This window comes from Momordica charantia (assembly GCF_013281855.1).
Source record: "Momordica charantia cultivar OHB3-1 chromosome 8 unlocalized genomic scaffold, Mcharantia_2.0 BLBB01000008.1, whole genome shotgun sequence".
NCBI lineage: Eukaryota > Viridiplantae > Streptophyta > Magnoliopsida > Cucurbitales > Cucurbitaceae > Momordica > Momordica charantia.
In genome coordinates this window covers 9,367,219-9,377,538 of record NW_028275166.1, presented here as the reverse complement: position 1 = coordinate 9,377,538, position 10,320 = coordinate 9,367,219, and the positions used below count along the sequence as shown (strand labels likewise).

Sequence of the window (10,320 nt, the reverse complement as noted above, 5' to 3'; positions counted from 1 at the left end):
ATCTTAGCCAACATGAACGTTCAATGCTAATTGACATGTATCCCTTTTCTCGATGTCATAGGTTGAATCTCCTACATCTCAAATTGTTATAAAAAAATCAGAAATCTTAAATAAATAATTTTAGATAAGTTATGAACCTAAAGATAAAAATTCTTTATTAAAATTCAAAGAAGTTTGCTAGTAGTACTTTAGGCACGACAAATACGTATGTCTGTTCAAGCCAACTAGGATAGATATATCATAAGAATAAGCTCGTCACAATGTTAAGAGTAGTTTATAAATTACTTGTAACAATTTGTATTTTTTATTATTATTTTAATTAAAATGCAAAGTATAGATTGAACTACCGACTTTTGATATGGTAATAAAGTATCTTATTCATAGAGTTATACTCGTATTGATATAATTTCTTTTTAGTACAACACATGTGGGGTGGGGGATCGAACTACGCTGAGCTATCCACGGGTTGGTCATGGATTGTTATAATTTGTAACAATTTGCTAATATAATTAATTTATCATAATCAAACTTTATAATATGTCCTTCCACCCAATAATAACTTCTGTTCTGATAGGGACTATAGATTTTTGTTTATAATATAAGGTTTGCACCTTGCACGAGGCATCGATTAATTAAGACAATGCAATGATGGTTAGCCACTTCAGCCTTAGCTATACATAATTTAATTATCCATTTTGGATTGTGAGTTTAAAGATCTCTATTTGTTTATATCTTAATTAATTACATTTTAATCTCAATAGGGTTAGAATATTGCTTTCTGAAAATAATAATATGAAGAGGGGAACCCCTAAATCTTTTTATTTTCGCCAAAAAAAAAAGCTTATTTAAAAAAATTAATGGTTAGCCACTACAATTGTTTTTTATTAAAAAAGAAGTTCTCCAATAAGAAAAAAAGTTATAATATAAATGCTATGAAGTATCAAATAGTTGTACTAAAAAAAATAAATGAATAAAATAGTTTCTTTTTATAATATGATCAATATTTGTAAAATAGAAAAATGAGTGGGGGGGGGAAGGTTGTGGGGGTTGGTGTATGGACCGGGATAATGGAGCAAAATCAAATTTAGTTCTAATATTGTGTCTGTTTCAACCTAAAATATTTAAAAAATTCGATATCTGTACCACGAATTTCGATTATAGAGATCCACAGCATAAGTCACATGATATTGATTACCGAAAATAAAAAAAAATTTCTGTTTTAATTTTGCATAATGGTTAAAAATGTGACAATAATTTCATATTGATTAGATAAGTAGAAGATTATGAATATATAAATAAGAGATAATATCTCCATCTAGATGAAGTTTTTTTTTTTTTTTTTAATGAAATTAGAGGTAAAGTTAGTACTTTGACAAAGTACATGGACAAAGAAATTTGGAAATGTTTGCTATCCCTAACAATAATAACATAATTAATAAAAAAAATATATAACAGTTTTTTTAGTACGATATGTCGGTGTAGGAATTCGAACTCACGATTTTTTCTGTCAGATAATAGATGTCTTAGATTATCTATGCTGAAGTTGACACTCATATAACATTATTGTTAAAGACAAAATAAATAAATAAATAAATATATATATATATATATATATATATATATATATATATATATATTAAAGTTATAACCAAAACTTTTAAAAATTTAGAGACTAAATAAACATCAGGTTCAAAATACAAAAACTAAATGGAATCTTAAACAGGGACGATAATTTTCATATTTAAAACTAGAGGTCTGATGATACAAATTACCCAGTAATGACTCAATTAAAAAAAATCCTTTTTTTTTTCTCTGATCCAAATTCTAATATTTTGATCCACCTACTTGTATTTCTTTCTCTCTCTCTTTGAGGGGATGCCTACTTGTATTTAAAATAAATAAATAAATAAAAGATATATATTATATCCTTTTGATGAAAAATTATTTAAATGTGTTGACACACACCTAGGTGCTAGGTGAGATCTCCATCGTGTTTCAATTACATATCACATGTGTTTAATTAATTGATATTAATTTTCTTAAATTTTATCAATTAATAAATTAGGATAAATCATATCTAGGGATGGAGCCAAAAACTTTTCATAAGATAGGGCAAAATAAATGGAATATTTTAAATCTTAACTTTTATTATTATATTAATTATTTTTCAATCCAAAGACACAATATATCTCATAACTTATTTTTATTTTTCCCCATTTTGACTCTTTTTAACTTTAAAGGATGAACGAATTAAAAATAAAAATTTAAAAATAAAAAAATAAAAAAGCCCCTTTTAGGGATGAACTCCTCCACATATGGACATGGCGACAACTTCACATTATATTGTGAAACCCCACCTCTTTTTTCCCTTTCACATTTTCTCTTTGATTATATTATTTATTTTTGGATATACTATAACCCACTCGTGCTAAGTTGTCAGAGAAAAAAATAAAAAATAATAAAAGTAATCAAATAGATTTATATTTAATAGTTATCATGGGATAATATTATTAAACACAGGTTTCCAAATCTCTTGTGAAATTAAAAGAAATATATGTAATTTAATTACCTATTTTGTTTCCGTATAAAATTTGTGTTAAAAGTTTGTAAACATAAATTAAAATGGTTACTTTTTAAAAATACATGACCATGCTTTGAATAAAATGAAAGTACAATGTGAACTAGAATGAATAATTTAAAAATTCAAGACCAAAATGAACCAAAGTGTTAAGAGTAGAAGGTAAATTAATAGTATTCTTTCTTATTCTTTTTTTTTTTAGATATATGTCAATTACTGCTATGCTATGCTCACTTTTAACGTAAATTAATAGTATTTAAACCATATAAATACTCAAATGAAGACTTATATATATCATTTAGAAATGATGAAATATTTATTTATTATATTTATTGATTTCCTAAGATTTCTTTTAGAAATATCTTCAAAATTTTCTTAGGCACACATAAACTAAGTTAGATTAAGTCTAAACCTATCTTTGTGATGAATTAGGATATGTTTTGGGGTGTATAATTAACAATGACATGACAACTAAAGAATGTGATTTGTTTAATATAAAATAAAGTTGGAGGCAAAATGATAAATATAAGAGTGATGGCACCATCATTGCTAAGTTTATGGACCATGAAACCCAAAGAAGAAGACACCCTCTAATTTCCATATATAATTGAATAATTTCATTCTTTTTTAGAAGGATATCTATACAATTGAATGTGTCTTAATTTATTTGATAAGATCTATTATATTCTCACACTTTAACAAATTATTTAATTCTATAATCTTATTTTAATTAAAAGGAGAGTTAGAGGTCCACCTATTCACACAATTTAACATAAAATGAATTCATATTGGAATTCAAATCTACTTAAATCTAATATTTATGTTTAAAAATATTTTTTAAAAAAATATGACATGGTGAATCCATTGGAACAAGGGATTCTCTTCACATTCCCACAATGGTATATGATATTGTCTCTTTACGTATTACCCGACTTTATTTTTTGTTTCACCAAAAATATCTCGCATCAATGAAGATGTTATCCCTCACATACATACTCATGATCTTCTCCTTCCCTAAAGTTTGATGTGTGTTTTGTTTGCACTCCTTACAAACCCAAATAGATACTATTAAGATTATTGTCGTATCTTATTTATGAGGTATGTGGTGTTCCTTTTGCTATCTGGTTGTCTATTTTAGTTGCATTTTTTACTTTAATTTCTTGTTACTGTTCTTGTCGTGTTTTTTTTCTATTCGTAACTTGTTCTCAAGCTATGAGATTCATCTTTTTCCTTTTCTATTACGTTTAACTTTTAAAAAAAATGGGAAAAAAAGAAAAGAAAAGAGAAGAGATTAGTTATTTTTATTGAGAAGATGTATGTATTGATTGTATTAATGGAAGAGAATACAAAAAAGGGCGTTCAAGAATTCAATGGCGTCAAACAAACTTGAACTCCATACTTAGGCTGTATGGTAAGAACAATAACAGGAGCATGGCGATATGTATCTGAAATAGTGAAGCTAAACTTTGAGAGGAACATGGCCAAGATGATCTTAGCTTCCATCATTGCAAAAGCTTGGCCAATGCAGTTTCTTGGTCCAGCTGCAAATGGAATGAATCGTCCCGCACTCGATGATTTCAATGCGAATCTTTCGGGGTTGAACTCGTTTGCATCTTTTCCCCACAACTCTTCGCTGTGATGGATCGCAAGCACCGGGATCCATATCGATAGCCCTTTCGGGATCTCCAAATCTCCTAGCTTTATGTCTTCGAACGCCATTCTCGGAAGCACCGTGGCCGGTGGGTAAAGTCTCAAGGATTCGTTTATCACCATGTTTAGCTACAAAAACATATCATATCAACCTAATTAAGTTTATATCTAGGGCTTGAATATTAATCCAACTCACAAAACTCAAAACATGAAATTAACCATACTAGAAATGACTCTGCAACGAACCTATCCTGATACCATGTTAGATCATCCTAAAACCTTAAAAACAAAAATTGACATGTCCGAAGATATTATGTTTTAATAACCGTCTACTCTAATACTTAGTTAAACCATCACTAAACCTTGAAAACATAAGCTAAAACAGTTGTTAGATTATACACATACTCTTAAACTAAATCACTTTAGAGTAATAGACAAATCTACTCGATACCATGTTAGATTATCCTGAAACCCTAAAAGTCGAAGTTGACACGTGGGAAGAAGTTGAGTTTTTGCTTACCAAAGTGAGTTGAGAGAGATCGTCAAGAGTGGGAGTTGCACCATTACAAACTTGGTTGATTTGAGCACGAAGCTTGTGTTGCCAATTAGGGTTAGTGGCCAACAACATGATGGTCCAAGTGAGCAAAAGGGCAGTGGTTTCATGGCCAGCAAAGAAGAAAGTTTTGCATTCATCCATTATCAGCTGCAAGTTCAAGCTTAATCCATCTTCTCTCTTAGGCCTCTGCATCTCATTCAATAGCATTCCCAACAAATCATTTCCATAGCAACTGCTTCTTCCAATCTCCACACCATCTTTTCTGCTCTCAATGATCTCCATCAGCAGCCTCTCCACCTCCATTTTTAGTGACTTTATTTCTCTGTTGTATTGGCTTGGGAAGAATCTGCACCAAAGCAAACCACTTGATCAACTTCATCATGTGGGAAGAGACCCAAATCCGAGACGAGCATCCGACACTAAATAGTTTTTGAGACTCATAAACGTTTTGTAGCAGTGTTTTTTCAAAATTTTGTCTCTTTATTTTTGTTGGCTGTTAATGTTTTTAGTTTTTTAAATCATAAATAAAGTCCTATTAACTTATATCAACGGTAATTGGTATATCTGGCATATATCTCCAATCAAAAGGTTGCAAGTTCGATCTCCCACCTCCCCGTATCGTACTAAAAAAATCTTATCAATTGTATAATAAACTAATCTAAAATAAATAATTAAAACATAAATAATTCTCAATTCAAACTTTAATTTGTTAGAGTGCGAGAGAACAAGAAATTACAAATATGGTAAGTTTTTTCTGCAAATAAAAAAGAATTAATAAAAAACAAGAAATAGATAATGTTATCAAATGAGTCCTTACCGACTGCCTGGGAGGCAAAGGTGGCGGCTGGCTTGGGCGCAAAGGCGCTGAAGAAGAGTGAGTAAATGAAAGATTTGCTTCCCTTTGTCGTAGTTACTATCGAACTCCGTCCGAGAGATGATATCTGCGGTGAGTTGCTTCATGTACTCGGCAATCTCGAACTCAGTTCGGCCCGAGTTTAGCTCGGTCTGGAGTGATTGGATCATGTTCTTAGTGCATTCCACCATGTACCCCGCATAGCTCTATTCATGTCAATACAAACAAAACAAATCCAAAAATAAGGTTACAACATGGAGAGAGAAGAAAAAAAGAAAAGTTCATGTTTTCTCTTCACCGACTAACATTGTTTAAACATATGGGTCCTATGTTTTCTCATTTCAACAGACAAAAGGTACAACAGAAGAATTTTGATTTAAACTTTGTCAATTCAACCATCCTCGAGTATCGAGTACGTTCGAGGAGGGACGAAATGCATCAAAGTTTGTTCAATAGTCATTCTAAGTCATCATTATTTAGTTAATCATGTTAACGGTAACAACTATATAAAAATCATAGTTTAAGAATATAAAAAATTTTGGAGGGAATTATTCTATAATTTTAGCTTCTTGTTGGACATCAAAGTCTCCTCTCTTTTATAATTACCATATTTCTACTATTTTTCTCAATTGAAGTGCTTTTATTCAGGCTTTTTTTTTATATATTTCTCGCATACTTCTCAATAAAATGGCTTTTTAAATAATATAAAAATTATTTAAAACAATTTGAAAGTTAATAATATATAATTGGCATTTTATATATGTACCTTGAGTTTTTGGCCCATAAAGGCAGGGGCAAGGATGTGACGTTGGTGATACCATTTTTCCCCATTGGCCATTAATAGTCCTTTCCCTATGAAGTGTTTGGTTCCTTGTCTTTGCAACCATGATTTCCCACAAACACTGCTGTTTTTTCCCAATAGCTCTTTTATCAATTCCATTTCTGCCAAACACAGCCTTGGCTCTGTCCCATTCCAGTATATAAATCTTTTACCTGCATTCCGACCGTGTTAAATTACCACTAAACTCAAAAGAGCTAGTAAGAGGCGACAAGGGACAAATCCAACGTCACCCTGAAATTTTTATTCCTTCACCTTGAAATTTGAACATAAGATTTTCACGATAAAAAAAAATGTAGAAAGAAAAAGAGAGAAGAGAGACTTTTTCATTTCTTTCAAAGAAAAAAAAAAAAAAGTAAACGCAGGTCATGAAAATTTAATAATTGGGTAGGACTTTTTTACTGCAAAGTAAGTAATTCAAAAGTTTAAGTAAATAGATTAAAATACGTTTATAATGACGGTAAAAAATAGCTATTGTACCGTATTGCTTTGTCCACGCAACGTAATGCGGGAATAGACGGCCAACGATGTCATGATTGATGGAGGTCATGTCATTGGCTGTGGATTTTGCCACGAGCGCTGCCATGTCGAGGATGTTTCCGGTCAGCGGGCGCGGGTCGGGGCCGTGGACGCCTTGCTTTGCCATCGTCTTCCTAATCCGCCTCGGCGTGAGCCAGTAGCATGAGATTGTATCATATGCAATCTTTGCGAGCGATGAAATTAAGATCAGTAGAGCTGTCGTTAGAAAAATAACCATTGCCGTGGGTGATGGCGGAGAAGAGGAAGCTTTTTTTTAGAGAGAGAGAGATTGGTGGATGGATTGTATGGATGAAAGAAAGGTGTGCCAATATTTATAATGGCCAACTTCAGTTGCCTTTAGAAAATAAGAAAATAAAAAAATAAAATAAAATAAATCTCTATCTTCCCTTTTGTGTAAATAAAATTCTATCATATTAAACATTTGGATTTAATTCCAAGATGTTCATGGAAATTATTAAAATAAATGCTTTTTTTTTTTTGGTTGAAAATGTGCTGTTCTTTGCATGTGTGATGTGTGGTTTCTTGTGGATGGAAAAGGAAGAACAATTATGATTTATTAAGTGAAAATGGCAAGTAATTTAATTGCAAAGGTTTTTAAACTGAAAAAGTTTGTTTTCTAGAAGTGCATGAAGATTTTGATTTTTTCTTTTTTTTAGTCCCGTGAAAATTGAATCATCAATCGTTAGAGTTGCTGACATATATTTTATCCGTTTAAGTTAGGTTCGGATTGACATAAAATTTTTGATCACATATATTTTTTGTAAGTACAACACATACCTCATAATTGAAATAAAATATTAGGAATAAAAAAAAGATAAAAAAAAATGTATTTATTTTGTCTATCAACTTTTGTATGCACGAAATAATTTAGTTTTTAGATTTAAAATTTATAATGATTTAATCTTAAAACTTTCATATCCAATCTCATTGCAGTCTAACCGAGAGTTATCGTGGCAACTGCAAGGATCTCATGAACGGGTTAGGTTAATGAGTTTAATTCATTTATAAAATAAATTTTGTTATGTTATATAATTATCATTTATTTTGTGTGCGTGCACACATGGCCCTTATTTTTGTGCATGGTGGGATATTTCAAGTGGCTGCACATGTCAAACTTCCCTACGTGATAGAGATTAAATTGTTACAATGCTAAACAATATGGACTAAATCATTATATACTAAAATTAAGATGCTACATTTTTACTTCAATAGATCAAATCTATTTTTAACCTAAAAAGAATTAAGTTTAAATCTTATATATTTTAGTTTTTATACTCTTAAAATATCTATTTATCCTATAAACTAAAGAAAAATATATTTTCTTAATTGTCGTTATAGTTTGTAGTCGATTATATTGTTTAAACAAAGAATGACGTCGTTTCGAATACGCACACAAAATGTGTAACGTACACATATATATATATTGAAGCGGTGTAAATTTGTTAAAATGAATAGTTAGGTGGATATATATTAGGTAGCATAAATAATTATGACTAAAATAATTATTTTCTAAATATTTTAAATATTAAGAACTAAAATAAAATATAACTAAAAGTTTGGATCAAAATATGACTTAAACTAAAAGAGTAATTATAAATATAACAAAAGTAGAATTTATATTAGATATTGAATTATCTGTAATTAAAGTTAATGGCTACCGGAGCAATGCTTAGTAGCTAATCCTATTAATTTCTTTTCTAATACAACATGTAGAATTCGAACTTGACTTTTAGTCAGAGACAGGTACCTTAATTAGTTGAATTATGCTCACTGCAATCATTTTTCACTACAAAAACAAATCAATGTTTTTCTTCCTAATATATCTATCTTAATCAACTATATTCACGTTTTTTTCCTCCTTTTCAGAAAATTTTTATATTTTTTATATAAAAATACACATTTACAATTTTGTTTAATAAACCATCCATCGGCGGAAGAGGATTTTCATTAAATCATAAAAATTTTGAAAATTGGCCTCTTCCTGCAAAGTATTAACCTATAGTATGAATTACTTGTCAAAACAAAAAAATAAAATAAAATAAAAGCATATATTTTTACCAGAGGCTTGAATACATCCATTTGAACTAAAAAAAAAGTAGCCAACGTATTTATTTATTATTTTTTTTTAATGACCCCTGACCAATAACGTGTCTTTGAAGAAAAACAAAAAGAGTCAATATAAATTGGTAAATATATTTAAAGTCAGATGTATACTTCATGATCTCTTATTTTAAATAATTCTTAATTTTTCCTTTTTCAAGACATCTAAAAAATTATCCTTAATCTTCTGAAATTTCAATTTTACCCTTGATAAATTTAAAAAATCTCAATTAAGTCCCAACATTAGTAAACACTTATTTTATATTATTATCTAATTAACCTATTTGTATTTGTGTACATGAGGCTCAAACACTAATTGACTAATAAAATCCTACATTTAAATCTTTAAGTCTAAAAAAAAAAAGTATATATATCTTGAATTAGTTAATTTGTATAAGATTATCCTATAAATGTATTTTTGAAATTATCCCTTTTTATGTACCTTAAAATTTTCAAATTAACTTGTTTGGAAGTGAAACAAAACAAACATATTAGATTTTGGTGCAAATTCTCGACATGTAACAATTAGTTTGTTCTTATATGCTTATTTCACACAGCCCTTTTTTTTCTTTTGATTAAGAAAACATTGTATCTATTTTATGTTTATTATTTCGTTATGTTCCAATTTTAAAATATATAAACAACATACATTTTCTTGATGTCATGATTTTTTATTTTTTATTTTATTATTATGGAACAAATTTTGTGGGCAGTTGAATATTTCTCATTAATTACAGATGTTTTTAGAATTTTTATTTAAGTGAAGATACTTTATTCATCATGTGTTTGTTTATATGTACATCAAAATCTAATATTATGACATCCAAATGTACCTACAAATAAACATAGCTTAGTTAATAAGGTGTCTATTATCTTTAATGCTTCGGTCTCTCGTCTCATATTTTAGTAAATCTCATAAAATAATAAAGATAGTGAATATATATATATATATATATATTTATTATGTATGTATACATTTTTTAAATAAAGAATATTTGTAAAAGAATTGCATATTAAAGAGATCTAATATACTCTATGCAGCGCTTACCAACTAACTAATACAATAAGTTATGTAGCGCTGGCCAAATTATTTTCTCACTTTAAAAGTTAGGAAGTTTCTAATAGTAAATCATCAAATAATGGCTTACTTCTCATTATTATTTTTTAGTACAATAGATCAGAAAAAGGCGAAACACAAAATTAAG

At 29.1% G+C, this 10,320-nt stretch overlaps 1 protein-coding gene across 1 annotated transcript; it reads right to left on the bottom strand.

Moving 5' to 3' along the window:
- Positions 1 to 3,895: 3,895 nt before the first annotated feature.
- CYP735A1 (cytochrome P450, family 735, subfamily A, polypeptide 1) lies at positions 3,896 to 7,307 on the bottom strand. The gene is made up of 5 exons (XM_088127910.1): positions 6,956 to 7,307; positions 6,404 to 6,630; positions 5,602 to 5,843; positions 4,749 to 5,130; positions 3,896 to 4,357 (listed from the first exon to the last, which is right to left on the bottom strand). The coding sequence occupies exons 1-5, from the start codon at positions 7,230 to 7,232 to the stop codon at positions 3,938 to 3,940; spliced, it is 1,548 nt and encodes a 515-aa protein (XP_087984036.1). The 5' UTR covers positions 7,233 to 7,307; the 3' UTR covers positions 3,896 to 3,937.
- Between the last annotated feature and the right edge of the window lie 3,013 nt (positions 7,308 to 10,320).